Source organism: Pseudophryne corroboree, chromosome 4 (assembly GCF_028390025.1).
Source record: "Pseudophryne corroboree isolate aPseCor3 chromosome 4, aPseCor3.hap2, whole genome shotgun sequence".
In the NCBI taxonomy this organism is placed as follows: Eukaryota; Metazoa; Chordata; class Amphibia; order Anura; family Myobatrachidae; genus Pseudophryne; species Pseudophryne corroboree.
The window spans coordinates 301599837-301616070 of record NC_086447.1 but is presented as its reverse complement, the minus strand read 5'-3'; the positions used below and the strand labels follow the sequence as shown (position 1 = coordinate 301616070).

At 45.0% G+C, this 16234-nt stretch overlaps 1 protein-coding gene across 5 annotated transcripts in view; it reads right to left on the bottom strand.

Annotated features, from left to right (window-relative positions):
- The window catches only part of ECT2 (epithelial cell transforming 2), a 719104-nt gene that overhangs the window by 385983 nt on the left and 316887 nt on the right, over window positions 1-16234 (bottom strand). For all 5 annotated transcript variants that reach the window (XM_063916272.1, XM_063916273.1, XM_063916269.1 and 2 more), the window contains 3 exons: window positions 13862-14084; window positions 4665-4801; window positions 4414-4533 (listed from right to left, as the gene is read on the bottom strand). In XM_063916272.1, coding sequence (XP_063772342.1) covers window positions 4414-4533; window positions 4665-4801; window positions 13862-14084 — 480 coding nt within the window. The remainder of the gene's footprint in view (window positions 1-4413; window positions 4534-4664; window positions 4802-13861; window positions 14085-16234) is intronic.

Genomic DNA, 16234 nt, shown 5'->3' with positions numbered 1-16234 from the left:
TGAATCGACACTCTTGGCGGTTTCAGAAGTTCCTTGACCATGTTCTGGAGTTCCTGAGCGTTTCCCAACGGGAGAAAGATCCTCTACCGTTCCGTGTCCAGAATCATGTCCAAAAACGACAGCATAGTTTGTCGGAATCAACTGCAACTTTGGTAAATTTAGGAGCCAGCCATGTTGTTGCAGCACCTACAGGGAGAGCGCAACGCTTTTTAGTAACTGCTCCCTTAATCTCGCCTTTATCAGGAGATCGTCCAAGTATGGGATAATTGTGACCCCTTGCTTGCGCAGGAACACCATCATTTCCGCCATTACTTTGGTGAAAATCCTCAGGGCCGTGGAAAGACCAAACGGCAACGTCTGAAATTGGTAGTGACAATCCTGAACAGCGAACCTCAGGAACACCTGATGAGGATATATGGGGACATGTAGGTAAGCATCCTTTATGTCGACTGACAACATAAACAACCCCCCCCCCCCCTCCCCTGCAGACTGGAGATCACAGCTCGGAGAGATTCCATCTTGAATTTGAATCTTTTTAAATACAGGTTGAGGGATTTTAAGTTCAGAATCGGTCTGACCGAGCCATCCGGCTTCGGGACCACGAACAGGGTTGAATAAAACCCTTTCCCCTGTTGTAACGGGGGAACCGTGACAATGACTTGCTGTTGACAGCTTTTGTATTGCAGCACACACTACTTCTCTCCCTGGGTGAGAAACTGGTAAGGCAGATTTGAAAAATCGGAGTGGAGGCACGTCTTGGAACTCCAGTTTGTATCCTTGGGTCACAATTTCCAGCACCCAAGGATCCAGGCCCGAGCGAACCGAGACTTGACCGAAGAGCTGAAGACGTGCCCCCACCGGTGCGTACTCCAGCAGAGGAGCCCCAGCCTCATGCGGTGGATTTGGCAGAAGCCAGGGAGTACTTCTGCTCCTGGGAGTTTGCCACAGCCGGCGATATTTTTCCTCTTCCCTTACCCCTGGCCGCGAGGAAGGAAGATCCACGTCCTTTCCTGAATGTATGAGACCGAATGGACTGCATCTGGTATTGAGGAGTTTTCTTTTGCTGTGGAGAGACAAAAGGAAAAAAAGAAGACGACTTACCAGCGGTAGCTGTAGAAACCAGGTCCGCGAGGCCCTCACCAAACAAAACTTCACCTTTGAAGGGCAGAGCCTCCATAGCCTGTTTAGAGTCAGCATCACCATTCCATTGATAAGTCCACAACGCCCTCCTAGCCGAGATTGCCATGGCATTGGCCCTTGATCCCAAGAGGCCAATATCTCTCGCCGCCTCCCTTAGATATATAGCTGCGTCCCTGATGTGACCCAGCGTCAAAAGCACGCGATCCCTATCCAGGGTGTCTATGTCAGATGACAAGTTATCTGCCCACCTTTCAATAGCGCTACTCACCCATGCCGATGCCACGGCCGGCCTGAGCAGTGTACCCGTAGTAACAGATTTTAAGGTTGTTTCCTGCTTACGATCCGCAGGATCCTTTAGGGCCGCCGTGTCAGGGGACGGTAGCGCCACCTTCTTGGACAAACGTGCCAGAGCTTTGTCCACCGTGGGTGAGGATTCCCACCGTAACCTATCCTGCGAGGGAAAAGGATACGCCATAGCAATTCTCTTGGGAATCTGCAGTCTCTTGTCAGGAGACTCCCAAGCTTTTTCAAAAAAAGCGTTCAGTTCATGAGAGGGAGGAAACATTACCTCAGGTTTCTTTCCCTTAAACATACAGACCCTTGTGTCAGGGACAGTGGGGTCTTCTGTGATATGCGACACATCTTTAATTGCCACAATCATGTACTGAATACTTATGCCCACCTTAGGATGTAATTGAGCATGATTATAGACGACACTGGAGTCGAAATCCGTGTCGGTATCTGTCTGCTATCTGGGTAAATGAACGTTTGTGACCCTGAGGGGGCCTGAGATTGTGACAAAACATCTCCCATGGATTGTCTCCATGCTTGGTTCTGAGATTCAGTTTTGTCTAACCTCTTATGCAATAAAGCCACACTTGCATTTAAAACACTCCACATATCTACCCAATCAGCAGTTGGCGGTGCCGACGGAGTCACTCCCACATTCTGTTCAGCTCCCACACCAGCCTCCTCCTGGGAAGAGCCTCCAACCTCAGACATGTCGACACACGCGTACCAACACCCCCAAACACACTGGGCTATAGGGGACAGACCCACAGTAAGGTCCTTCAGAGAGACAAAAATGGAGTTTGCCAGCCCACACCCAGCACCTCACCGGTCTGAAGGAATTAAATAATGCCCCAGACCTGTAAGCGCTTTTACACCAAGTAATCAACACCAAATTTTCGTGTTGATTACTCGGTATAAAAGCGCTTACAGGTCTGGGGCAGGAATGCTGTTGCCCAAACACACCCATAATAAAGATTTCAAATAAACCGAAAAAAACTCTGGAGCTCCAGAGTGAGCAACCTCTCCTGAGGGTACTTTTTTCTAAACTGCCTGTGGGAGGGGGCATAGATGGGAGGAGCCAGCACACTCAGTTGGAGAAATTTAAAGTGCACCGGCTCCTTTGGACCCCGTCTATACCCATCATGCTAAGATCCCAGTATTCCTTATGGATGCTAGAGAAATAGGTCTACAGACACAGCTGGAATAGTATAAAAAAAAAAAAAAGGTTTGTAAAAAAAAAATTTTTAACCAGCCAGACGTTTACAAACCCCACACCACAAACCGTTGAGACAGCTTGGGTTGTGACAGGGCTGATAATTCCGATGCTCCCTCCTCCACAGGACCTGTCAACCATGTCCCTTGGAAGACCATATGGGAGTATTATCATAACGTATATTTCAGAGAGCTCTTCTAACAGCAGTGCTCCTACATCTTAGAGCCAGCGCAAAACAGAAGCCTTACTATCTGAACCTGTAGTAGCAGACATAAAACATACATGGCTGCTGATACGAAAAGTACACAAACAAGGGAAGGCGTTTCCTACAACTCCGCCTCCCTCACCTCTCTCCTCCTTGTACCATACCGGCTCCAAAAGCGCTCCTAACTGGAAACACAAAATGGCCGCAAGTTAAGTATTTTCTTCACCTCGCTGCTTTGTTCCCCTGCAGCGAGGAGAACGCAGCTCCTTGTGCCTGTGCAGCAGAGTCCCTGCGCTCCCAAGCTGACCGGAGCCGCAGCTCTGTGCGCCCGTACCTATAGTTATTAGCTTCCATCAGCCACGTCCTGGCTGCTTCACGCGATGCTCCCCCCGCCTCCGCTGTGTGTGCCTGCCAGACTAATCCTGAGACACCTCATGAGCCACGCCGCTCCGGAGCTGCATTCATCCTGCCGCCTGCTAGTGTCTATCGGCTGCGTGTGTCCGGCAGGGAAACTAATAGATACATATATCAGGGGGATCTAAGAGCTGCGCCCGCTGCTTAAAACTACTCACTGTTAGTAGAACTCCTGAATGAGAGGCTGATCCCTTCCACAGGGATCTTAGTCTCTAATGTACTGTTACAGTACTCTTAATGCCAGCCTGCACCCTCCTTACAGCCGGGGGGGGGGGGGAATCTGCTCACGGATTTTAAATAGAAAACCTTTTGTGGAGCAAGAGCTCCTTTCTGTGCTTCCAACTTCCTAGCACAATTTTTCAAACTGGAGGGATAAGGGGGCGTGAAGGGGGAGGAGCCAGCTGTGAATAATTTTTTTATTAATACATTGTGCCACCTCCGGTCTACAATCTTCACACCCCAGCTGTCTAGATCTCCAGTATCCCCTAGTGGATGATAGAGAGGGAAAAAAAACCTCAGTTGTGTTTACAAGTATTTATACCACTTGTATTCAGAGATTACCAAAGTGATTATTTGTACAGTCACTTTACCTCCATCATGTCTCACACTCCAGACAGTGCAACAAGTAGATTACTCTACTACTCTAATCAAATCCAATGCCATCAGAAATATTACAAAGCAAAGGAGACAGGTGAATGTTCTAGCTAAAGTACAGATGCACCAAACAAATGTAAATGTTATATCAAATCTACTGAACTGTTTATATAAAATAACACTTAGGGCTGGATTCAAATGTGCTCTCCCCCATCCAGGCGGTATTCTAATGTTACTGCAGACGGGCGCCTCAAGATCATTTCAGCACGCTACCCCCGGAGCTAGCGAGCTGAAATGCATGTAAAGAGACTCGTTTGGGCGCCCACATAGGTCTTTTTACAATCGCGCCCATTAGTTTAGTCGGGTTTAGGGGCTTTGCGCGCCTAAACCAGACTGTGCTTGGCGGAAAAGGGGCAAAAACAGATGGGCGATATTCAAATGTCCCCCATCTACCGTCACTTGAGATAGGGGGCGCGTTAACATTTGAATCCGGCCCTTAGAATTTTGTACAGGTTTCATATTAAATAGACCTATAAAGACATGTACATATTAATACCTTGATTTTTGTATGTACATCCAGAATATCTGGTATGCTGCCAAAAATAGTCTTGATCTCTTCTGGAGCCAGGATTGGCCCTCCTACTTGTCCCTCTCTTTCTAATGGAAGTTGAAAAAGCTGCAAAAGGTACCTTTGTGTTAACCAACTGATTACATAAAATGAAATATTGTAGGTTACGCAAACACATTTTGCTTCAAATATATTAAAATATAAAATATTCACTTTATACATGATGGTGTTGGAGTTACCTGTACAATTGTAGTTAGAATGTCAACATAATTGCTCTCAGTCTGATACAGCTCCATTGCAACCTGCCATCTTGCAGACTGTTTCTGAGGTACAGGGGTGGAGATTTTAGAAGGTTTTGCAGAATTTCTTGGTATATCTGGTAAATATATATTAGTGTTATTTATACTTACACCTCCAGGAATCTCCTAAATTTTTTTTACAAAGTTTACATTGCTGTATAATTATAATGGAACATACTACCGTGGTAGGGTCATAGTTAATGTGCTCTTGAGATTTTTGTGACAAACTGTAACCACTAAATTATATAAACTACCAGTCTGCAACACAGTTTAGGGTTTGATTCTGAAGTTCAGCCCCCATTAACAGCTCCTTTACATTCAGGCAAAATAGGAGGAAGTAGAAAATATTTGTTTATTTCTGTGCTTGGAAATATGTGATTAATAATTCCATTAAATCATTTACTCTGTAATACTGGACCGTGAGGCACAGAGCCTCCTTTAGAAATAAGGAGATTTATGGTAAGACTTACGATTGTTAAATCTTTCTGCAAGGTACACGGGTTTCAACAGGGAATAACATTGGGGTGTAGAGTTGTATCTTGATCCAAGGCGCCAACTGGCTAAAGCTTTGACTATTCCCAGGATGCACTGCTACGCCTCCTCTATAGCCCCACCTCCAGGCACTGGAGCTCAGTTTTGTTAACCAGTACAATGCAGTAGCAGGTAAGAGATAGTAGATGTTCGTCACATAGACCCACATTCTCACGACAGGAGAAGGGACTAGTGGCTAATGCCATACAAACCCAAAGAAGCTAAGTGCATCAGGGCGGACGCCCTGTGGAAACCAGTGTACCTTGAAGAGAGATTTACCAATGGTAAATCTTACCATAACTCTCCTTTCCTGCAGCGGGGTACACTGGTATTCCGCAGGGAATAACATCGGGGATGTCCTAAAGCAGTTCCTCATGGGAGGGGAGGCACTGTAGCGGGCAGAAGAACCGGCGTCCAAAGGAAGCATCCTGGGAGGCGGCAGTATCAAAGGCATATAACCTAATAAACGTGTTCACTGAGGACCACATAGCCGTCTTGCACATGAAGGTCCAACAAACAGTAGAATGGGCTTTGATAGCAGCAGGAGCTGGGAGCCCAGCCTATGCATAGGCTTGTGCAATCACCATTCTAATCCATCTGGCCAAGGTTCGCTTATTCGCAGGCAAGCCACGTTTGTGAAAACCAAAAAGTACAAAAAGGGTATCTGACCTCCTGATAGAGGCAGTCCTTTCTACATATATACAGAGAGCCCGTACCACATCCAAAGACCGCTCTTTGGAGGACAAAGCAGGAGAGATAAAGGCCAGAACCACAATCTCTTGGTTAAGTTGGAAAGATGGAAAGATGACCAGGGCGAGTTTTATGAACTGCCCAGTCACAGTGAAAAATCAGAAAGGGTGGACGACAGGACAAAGCGCCTAAGTCAGACACCCTCCTAGCAGAGGCAATAGTCAACAGAAAAATGACCTTAAGCGTAAGGCATTTAAGGTCCACAGACTCAAGAGGTTCAAACGGAGACTCTTGAAGGGCATTAAGTACAACAGACAGGTCCCATAGAGCTACAGGAGGGACATAGGGAGGCTGAATCCATGGCACGCCCATACAATTTGATACAATTTTTCGCTGAAACCACACTGACAAGGCAGAAATGTGAACCTTGAGGGAGGCCAAGTGAACTCCTAAATCCAGGCCTTGTTGCAAAAAAGCTAGAAGTACTAAACTTGTATGCATCATAATTCCTAGCAACACACCAGGTGAAGTAAGAATTCCAGACCCTATAATATATCCGTGCAGAAGCCGGATTGCAGGCCTTCAACATAGTTTGAATAACCGCCTCAGAAAATCCTTTGGCCCTCAGGAGTGAAGCTTCAAGAGCCATGCCGTCAAAGCCAGTCTTGTCAGGTCCTGGTAACACAAGGGCCCTAAACGAGGTGGTCTGGGCATTGAGGTAGTAGAAGGGGACGCTCTATTGAGAGACCCTGCAAGTCTGAGAACAAATGTCATCTGGGCCACGCTGGAGCGACTAGAAGCAGTATTCCTCCATCTTGCTTGAACTTCCGTAGTACCTTGGGCAGAAGTGACACTGGAGGGAACACGTAGGGCAGCCGAAAGTTCCATGAAATTGCCAGTGCGTCCACGAACGCTGCTTGAGGATCCCTTTGTCCTTGCTCCGAAGATCAGAACCTTGTGATTGTGTCAAGACGCCATCAGGTCTACATCTGGTCGACACCACTTGTCCACAAGGAGTTGGAAGACCTCCGGATGAAGACTCCACTCCCCGGCGTGTACGTCCCAACGACTGAGGAAGTCAATTTCCCAGTTGAAGACCCTCGGAATGAATACTGCCGATATTGCTGGCAGATGGCATTTCGCCCATCGAAGGATTTTTGACACTTCCATCATTGTAATGTGGCTTTGAGTGCTGCCTTGATTATTTATGTACGCCACCGTGGTGGCGTTGTCCGATTGTACTTGAACAGGCCTGTTCTGTACGAAAGGCAGGGCCAGTGTCAATGCATTAAACACTGGCCGCAATTCCAGAATATTTATTGGGAGGAGAGATTGCTCCCTGGTCCACCGACAAGAGAGCGAGAGAGGAGTTGCTCTAACACCGCACCCCAACCCCGCAGACTGGCATCCATCGTTAGGAGGACCCAGTTGGAGATCCAGAAGGGATGACCCCTGCTCAATTGTTGGTCCTGTAGCCACAAACTCAGTGACAGACGAACCTCTGGAGTCAAGGAAATCATTTGAGACCTGAACCGATGAGGCAGGCCGTCCCACTTAGAAAGGATTAACCTTTGCAGAGGGCGGGAATGAAATTGAGCGTACACTACCATGTCGAAAGTCGACACCATGCGGCCTAGTACTTGCATCGCCGAGCGTACAGACACTCTTTGGCGAGAAAGGAAGCATCCGATTCTGTCCTGAAGTTTCAGGACCTTCTCTGGAGACAACAGCAAACGTTGGTTGTGTGTGCCCAGTAATGCCCCCAGGTGCACCATGCTCTGAGGAGGGAGCAGTGAGGATTTCTTCCAGTTGATTAGCCACCCATGGGCTTGTAGGAATTGGACCGTCCGTTCCAGATGACGGAGGAGAACCTCTGGGGAGTTCGCCAGGATCAACAAGACATCCAGATACGGCAGGATCCTGATACCGTGACGGCGGAGAAGGGCAGTCAGGACCGCCATGACTTTGGTGAAGATTCGAGGAGCCATGGTCAGTCCGAAAGGCAAGGCTTGGAATGGATAATGAAAGTTGCCAATAGCAAACCGTAGATATTGCGGATACGACATGGCAATAGGTATGTGTAGGCAAGCATCCTGTATATCCAGGGATACCATACAGTCCTTGGGTTCCGAAGCCAGTACAATAGAGCGCAGAGTGTCCATACAGAATCTGGACACCCTCATAAATTTGTTCAAAGATATGAGTTTGAGTATAGGCTGGGAGGATCCATTCTGCTTCGGATCTAGAAACAGCGTCAAACAGAGGCACCGGCACTATCACTCCTGTATCCAGGTGGGATCAGACAACAAAATGTAGAGTTTGTGCTTTTAACGGATCCGAAGGGATAACCATTGAGCAAAACTGGCGGACGTCTCTTCAAAGAGATTGCGTACCTGTAAGAGAAAACTTTCTCACCCAGGCATCCGAAGTGGTCTTTAACTATACCTGGGCGAACTGCAGAAGTCGGCCTACCACCCTGGGGTCCCCCAGGGGGAGGCCCGCCCCATCATGCAGCAGGCTTGTCCAGTTTGGAAGCTGGCTGACAGGCGGCCCAAAAACGTTTAGGTTTGGGTTTAGAGGACTTGGAAGTACAAGCCTATCTCGGGTATACCTGACCCTTTTTGCTTTACCTGGAGGTCAAAAGGAACGAAAAGTAGTACTCTTAGCCTTCGGAACCGAAGGATTAGTACTTGGGAGAAACACAGTCTTGGCCGACGCCAAGTAGGTCACAATCTTGTTCAGATCATCTCCAAATAGTATCTCTCCCTTAAAAGGGAGTACCTCCAAGGTCTTCTTAGAGTCCAGGTCCACCGACCAGGACCGTAACCAGAATCCGGCGAGCCAGGGTAGACGTAGTAGATGCCTTGGCAGCCATAACATATGCATCAATGGCCGTCTCCTGAATATAGTGGGAGGCTGTGGTAATATAGGACAGATATTGTCTGACAGTGTCAGAAAAATACAGAGGTAGCTCTTCCTCAATTGCTTGAACCCATGCTTCAATGATTTTTGCAGCCCAAGAGGCTGCCATAGTGGGTCTATGTACAGCACCTGTAAGAGCTTAAATAGATTTCAAGCAACCCTCCACATGCTTATCCGTCGGTTCCTTCAAAGAGGTGACGGTGGTGACAGGAAGAATATATGACACCACAAGACGGGCTACATGTGAGTCCACTGGTGGCGGGGTTTCCCACTTGTTACTCAACTCCGCAGAGATAGGATAACGAGCTTGCATCTTTTTAGACGGGGAAAATTTCTTTCCTGGAAAAGACCAGGATTCCAAACTTATGTCAATTAAATGGTCAGAATGTGGCAAGACTAATTTAAATAACCTTCTGACGTTTGTACTTATCAGGTTTTCTCAGACGTATCAGGAGGGTCAATCTCATCATCAATCTGAAGAATCAGCTTGATAGCCTCCACTAGGTCAGGAACATCAACCTGTGATGTAGAATCTTCTTCAAAAGCAGCGGTATCAGAATCTGATGGATCAGTGTATTCCCCATCCGAATCGGAAGAATCATCCGAAATATTAGTGGATTGTGACAAAGAAATGGCCCACTTAGACAACCCTTTGGTCCCAGCAGGGCAAGGGTTTGGTTTTTGTTTAACCAAGGACTGATTTAATTGCTGTAACTGGGTTGGCAGAGTATATGCCCATGGTGGATTAACTACAGGGACAATAAGTGTCTGTAATGGCACAGGAGGTCCCACAACGGGCATAAGTCTTGTTACAAGCGTAGCCAGCATATTTGAAAATGCAGCCCAAGGTGGATCTGCCACAGGTACTGCAGGATGACTAGGGGGTGCAGAACACCCAGCACTTGAACCCTCAGCAGAAATCATTTCCTCAGGTAAATCTGTGGCGCCAGCACTGCATGATGCAGGAGTGTCTGCAGATTTCCCGCCCTGTGTAGCACACATTACAGGGAATGTAGCCTTGGGGCGTACCAGTACAATAAAGCCAGACAAACAATACCTGACTGCAATCCCCTAAGATATGAGACTGCAATTACAGAGAACAGAGGATTTAAATGGTATGAGGTGACTAGAACACAGAGTGAAAAATACAAAACTGTATATCCTGTGGAACACTATATGGTATATGAGACCCTGACGCCCTTAGACCCCCAGGGCACAGAATATAGTGATAGCAATATGTGTGATACACAGAATAGAATCCACACAGCAGCTATAGGCACACACAGTACAAGGTACTATGCAGAAATTATTACATATAAAAAATAAAACTGCAATGGGCTATACTACATATAGAAATGTATGTATACAGATATAACAATGTACACTAAACACTGGATGTATATCACAGAATACTTGTACTAAATATTCATATAGCAGTACACTTGTTCTTAACTTACACTGTCTAAACGACATGTAGAATACTTAAGTGTCCTGTAAATGCACAGCGCTGATGAGACAGGTGGCTTTACAGAGGAGACAGTGCACAGCAGTCTCCCAGGATCAGCGCAGCTCTGTGAAATGGCACCCAATCGCCGACAAGGAGTGAGGGAGAGAGAGATGCAGTTCCAGGGCAGCAACACCTGCTGTAGAAGGCGCCTGGAGCTGGGAGAGGGGCTACAGGTCAGCTCCTTATCCCCTCTGCTGGACTTCACCACAGGGTACTATGGAGCCTATAATAAACGGATTTTAGTAAATCCAATCTGTGCGCCCTGCCCTGGTGGATATAGTGGGGTACCTGCACGGCCAGTGTCCACACCAGCATCCAGGAGAGCAGCAGCGGTGATGTGTGCCTGATGACCAAAGCACCTCTGCTACAAGTACCCGGCAACCAGGGCGCTGGAGTATGCAGTGCCGCTGGGGGAGGTGATGGAGCCACAGCACTGAATGTCAGCATGACATACACAGCATCTAGTGCCTGTGCTGCAGCCCTTGAAGTCTTCTTTCTTCTTAAAAAGCTCTTATTAGGGCTGCCTAGCACAGCCCCACCTGCTAGCTGCCTGCACTGCAGGCACCAACTTACAAACTGAGCTTCAGTGTCTGGAGGCGGGGTTATAGAGGAGGCGGTGCAGTGCATCCTGGGAACAGTCAAAGCTTTAGCCTGTTGGTGCCTCGGATCAAGATCCAACTCTACAACCCAATGTTATTCCCTGTGGAATACCAGTGCACCCCGCTGCAGAAATAGCACTTTGTTCATACCTCTTCTATGTCCCCAATCATCCAAGAGAGCTGATTAGGTTTCTAAACAAGACACACATGACAGAACCAAATAGAAATTAAAAGATACAGAAGTGTCCTCATACATCTAGCCTGAAAGCACAATTAAGCGGGATATGCCAGGCAGTGAGTGAGCCGATAGGTCCCATGTAACACTGTAGCGCCAACAACTTTTTTTTTTTGCAAGTAATGCATCTAAATCGCAATGGATGCAACTAGGATGCATCGGTAGACTGCAAATTCATTTGATCTGAGACACTGGTATATCTGTGCATGACAGTCAGTATACGAAGCGTAACAGAACTTTGCATGGGAAAAAGCCATTGCATCATAGCACTTTGTATACAGATTCAGAGACTTAATCACATAGATACACAAGTGTTTATATATAACATAAAGGTAGAATGGAACTGTGGAAGCTCACTGTCTGTTAATGGAACCAGAAAAATAAGTATAACACACATATATATAAAAATTCTGGGGTTTTCCACCTCTCCATATCTCTAGAAGTATAGCACACATGATCTGTAACATACATCTAACTTAAAACCTCTGGTAAAAGTTGTTACTAGCTTCACAGAGCAAGCATTCCATTTGCCAAGACGGATATCAGCTACTCTTTCTTTTAAAACAGCAAATTGTGAAGTGCCATACTGCTCAACAAGTGCTGCCTATTTTTAGAAGTTAATCTATCCGACTCCAATCTTCCCCAGAAAAAGGCCGAACACTAACACTACCGGTCCTATCTTTTTTTGTTTTAAACCTTATATTTAGCTTCTGATTTATTAGTAAAAATTTATAATAGTGACTTTTTGACATACTTCAAAATTATCCATCCAATATCTACCTCTAAAAATTCTTACATACTAATTTGTTATCTTTCTTTATTTATTACATATTTAAGAGTTTTAAGAAATGGTAGGGTAAGGGACTCATTTGTTCTCCTTTTAATGCATACGTAATAACATTTGTTATTTTATTTAGTAGTTTACAAGATCTGAGTGCACCCAACATTAATAGCTTTCACTTTTCCCAAAAATATTTTTCAAAATAGATTATACACTATCGGAAGCATGCCCCATGGATGCAATAGGCCAAACTAAAATGACTGCCTCCATCCTGAAGGATAATTCTCTTAGTCTGCCCAGACAAGTCTGTTTCAACCTAACCCACCTCCTGAAATATCCCAAGAATCTAGTCCTACTGTGTACCCAGACCCAAAATTGTTTGGGGCATCTCCTAGGTCTCAGACCTGCTCCAATTTCAGTCAGTCTGGGAGGTGTCAGATGCTCGCTCTCCAGATGACTCTTGTACAAATAAAATCTGAATGAATAATATTTTAAAAGAGACTAATCTACTTAAGACAGACTTAGCATATTAAAAACTACCTTGTGAGCGAAATATAAAAAAGGAATAATGCTTCGTTTTATGCGGGATGGGGATGAAGGCGGCAGAGGAGATTGAAAACACTAAATATTTTAATGTGCCAGTCCTAAAGGAGTCTATATACAATATACTATAGCCCAGTGTTGCTCAAATGATGAGACATTCAGTTTGAATTGCTACAGTATTAATCGATTTTTCTATAATGCAGAACAAATTCTGGAGAGAACAGCTTCAATCTGTAAACTATTCTGTCCTACGTAATATAAAAAGGTAATAGTTTCCTGAAATCAACAAATCAACAAGACAGATAAAAACCATTTAATGAATACAGATTATATTTTTATGTTATGTACAACTTTTACTTTTCAGGCTTTTTATTTAAATGGAAGATATTTTTTACATCCATAGTTTGGATAGTCTGTCAGCAAATTCTAATGTAGAAATCAGCACTAGAGCAGAAATACTTCTTGGGGTGCAAAACTTGAATAGTTTTTATCCAAATAAACAGATCCTTTTTTTTTCCCAAAAACTGAACTCCCCAAGCTAAAAACACAGTAGTAAAAGTATAAGTACTGTATTCATTGCCAACCACATGATGTAAATCTATGTACACATATGAACTGCCTGGCTTAAATGAGAAGTGCTGGAAAGTTCCTATTCCTTCTAGCTACCTTCCTGCCACCCATCGATTGTAGGCCTACAATTATAGCTCAGAGTTCAGCTTTGGGCAGTTATGCAGTATTTTATTTATTTTTATTTTTTTTAAAAAGGGAAGACTACTTTTGAAAAGATATGTATTTTACACAGCTCATTTGCACTGAAAACTGTTTAAGCAGCGCATAAATTCTAATGAAAGTAATATTCACACACCACTGAGGCAGATGTATTAAGCCTGGAGAAGTGATAAAGCAGTGATAAGTTCAAGTTGATAACACACCAGACAATCAGCTCCAATATGTAAATTAACAGTTAGGATCTGACTGGCTAGTGAGTTAGCAACTTGCACTTATCACTGCTTTATCACTTCTCCAGGCTAAATACATCTGCCCCACTGTATTGGAGTGCAGTTACTATTACTTTTGTTTGAACATCTGCTTTGCCTTCTATGTGTACTCTTCATTAACGGACTACATATATTACTTGTTGTTGGCCCTGTCTCGCAGTCTCCTCCTGCTATTCTGATTCCTTCACAAATTTTACAAAATAAATATAAACTACAGATGAAAACTTTTGAAGTTGACTAATCTAGAATAAGGTTTTCACTCTGAATCTAGTTCTGTGCATAATATTTAGTATGTCCATAAATGCAAATCACAAGTATTATTGATTTGTACCTGAAAGCGACTTTCCAGACTCTGGCGTGTTTGAGATGTCAAGTAGTGATCCCATAGACAAGGAATGTTCAGCTGAAGGACGTTTGCGAGGTGGAAATGGTGAAATGTCAGTTTCTCTGGTAAGCTGTGCAAGAGTGTCTTTCAACCTACGTTTCTTCCGATTACTACTTGGAGTATTCAAGGAAAGCAGAGACACAGACTTTTTAAGGGCTGGGCTATCCGGCTATAGAGAAAAAAAATGTAAAATACATAAGCAAATAATATACAAATCATCCATCTTTAAAAACAAAAAAAATAAAAACCGCCCTCTTTATACAAGTCTATTTACCACCGCGTATATTCTGCAAGACACGTTTATATAATGCATTTATCATTACAGGTTGAGTATCCCAAATCCAAATATCCGAAATACGGAATATTCCGAAATACGGACTTTTTTTGAGTGAGAGTGAGATAGTGAAACTTTTGTTTTTTGATGGCTCAATGTACGCAAACTTTGTTTAATACACAAAGTTATTAAAAAATATTATATTAAATGACCTTCAGGCTGTGTGTATAAGGTGTATAAGAAACATAAATGAATTGTGTGAATGTACACACACTTTGTTTAATGCACAAAGTTATAAAAAATATTGTATTAAATGACCTTCAGGCTGTGTGTATAAGGTGTATATGAAACATAAATGCATTCTGTGCTTAGACTTGGGTCCCATCGCCATGATATCTCATTATGGTATGCAATTTTTCCAAAATACGGAATAATCAGATATCCAAAATACTTCTGGTCCCAAGCATTTTGGATAAGGGATACTCAACCTGTACTTGTTATATGTAGTGTGCCCAGGAGGATAAGAGACCACTATAAGTGTCCATTCCTTTAGAATGGAAACCAACACAAGTAGAGACTTCCTCATTACCTTCCATCCACCACAGATTTCAATCTTGACCAGTTTCCCACTTTGTTCAGCTACTTTGATATTTTAAATTTCCTTCTGAAAGTTTCACCCATGATGATACCCTTTTTGTATTACTGCTAGTTATTCTTATAATGGTCTTTTGTAATTATACTTGCATTTTGCTGTATCATCTCAAATAAACTTGTCCAGATATGTGACTCCATGACTCATTTCCTAACGCTGGGCGTGGCTAGGAGCTCTGAGTCAGAGTCACAGATATGGAAAGAAGAGACCAGGCCTGCAAGTGTGGCGGTACGCTCGGGTACGGCGTACCGTTAAGAATATAGCCGCCTGTATGCCGTACCCAAGGCCCGCCACTCACACACACCATAGCCGCCGTTAGCGGATATTACAGTAAAAGCCGCCGATGTGCTCCTCTTCCCCATCCCAGCCTGCTGCTGTGTCAGGGTAGGAAAGGTGTGCGCCGCGCGGTCCCGTCCCTCAGTGCAGCTCAGTCAGACTTTGGTCTCCGGCCGCGACGTGCATCTTCTCAACTGAGCACTGGTTCGTTAGCCAATCACAGCTCGCGGACCAGCAGCTAATCAGAAGCCGCGGTTGCTAGTCCGCAAGTTCTGATTGGCTAACGAACTGGTGCTCGGTTGAGAAGATACCCGCCACGGCCGGAGACCACCAGAGTCTGACTGAGTAGCAGTGAGGGATGGGCCCATGCTCTGCTCTCCTCTCCGTTACCCGACCCTGACACTGCAGCAGCGGGAGGGAGGTGGGGCATATGTATAACTGGCACTGTGGGGCATATCTGGCACTGCGGGGCATATGTGTATCTGGCACTGCGGGGCATATGTGTATCTGGCATGATACACTGTGGAGGGTGCGCGTCACTGTGTCGTTACGGTAGTGCTGTGGGGAGACTACAACTCCAGGCATGCCTTGCACGGCCAGGAAGGAACATGGTGGTTGCTGTTTCTGGTGCAAAGTGAGTCTGTAGTGTGTGAGGACAATGAAGCTGGTGAAGGGCTAACACCATATACTGTTATGAGGGATAAGTCCCCAGCGCACACATTGTCTATGTGATGTTATATAGGGGAAGGGTCTGTATAGTGATCTATATATAAGAAAATAAGATTTTACTTACCGATAAATCTATTTCTCGTAGTCCGTAGTGGATGCTGGGACTCCGTAAGGACCATGGGGAATAGCGGCTCCGCAGGAGACAGGGCACAAAATAAAAGCTTAAGGATCAGGTGGTGTGCACTGGCTCCTCCCCCTATGACCCTCCTCCAAGCCTCAGTTAGAATACTGTGCCCGGACGAGCGTACATAATAAGGAAGGATATTGAATCCCGGGTAAGACTCATACCAGCCACACCAATCACACCGTACAACTCGTGATCTGAACCCAGTTAACAGTATGATAAACGCAAAGGAGCCTCTGAAAAGATGGCTCACAACAATAATAA